The following is a 790-nucleotide window of genomic DNA, read 5'->3' on the forward strand; positions in this document are numbered from 1 at the left end:
AGCCATTAAAAAAAAAAAAAACAGCTGACAGACCCAGCCGTGAGAGAATAAGTTGTCACCGTTAAGCTGCTCACTTTACAGCAGTGTACGTGAGTTATGCGAACACCTAAAAGCTGGGAGGAAGCGTTACCTTTGCTTTGCCGGCCTCCAGCTTCTTCTGCCTCTCCTCGTCTTCCATCGCCGCGGCGCCTGTGGCTGAAACGAGAGGGCAACTGCTTCATGCGAGATGTCAGAAGAGTTTTTAAAAAAAAAAAAAAAAAGGTTTTTAAAAATTTAAAAAAAAAACGGTTAAACGGCTAACGGTTAACAACGTCCGCCGTTCGGGTTCCAGCTCGCGGCCGCACACACTTTCCAACCGCCCGCATTCATCAGGAGCTGTCTCCTTGTTGGTAGTCCGCCGCCATGTTTTCCACGTAAACATGAGACCCGACTGTGATGACGTCGTGGAGGTGCCTGCAGGGCCACGCCCACCTTCGCATTCCACTAGCGTTGCCTTCGAGGGCTGTCGGATATGTCGCATTTGCTCTATTTTTTTTTTTTTATAAACGTTCACCACCCAAAACAGCGTTAAAAGAGGGGGTTACAAATCCTACGCAACCTTGTCTTTCATTTGGGAACTTTTCTTCTTATATACATTGTTATTTTTTTATATTCCCCCTTTTTTTGTTATGTGTATTTGTTTATTTTTGTTGATATTGGCGGTTCAAAGTGATCATTTTTCACTGTATCGACATATTTGTACAATGTATTGCAATGTTTGTACATCTGAAATTTGATCAGTTTAAAAAAG

The 790-nt window shown here is 43.2% G+C and overlaps 1 protein-coding gene across 1 annotated transcript in view; it reads right to left on the reverse strand.

Annotated features, from left to right (window-relative positions):
• Positions 1-409, reverse strand: part of akap9 (A kinase (PRKA) anchor protein 9) — a 70,115-nt gene extending 69,706 nt beyond the window's left edge. The window contains 1 exon segment of the mRNA XM_035680794.1: positions 131-409. Within this exon segment, the coding sequence (XP_035536687.1) occupies positions 131-178 (48 nt within the window). The 5' untranslated portion in view covers positions 179-409.
• Between the last annotated feature and the right edge of the window lie 381 nt (positions 410-790).

This window comes from Morone saxatilis, unplaced genomic scaffold (genome assembly GCF_004916995.1).
Source record: "Morone saxatilis isolate NCDOM2014 unplaced genomic scaffold, NCSU_SB_2.0 Contig9, whole genome shotgun sequence".
NCBI lineage: Eukaryota > Metazoa > Chordata > Actinopteri > Moronidae > Morone > Morone saxatilis.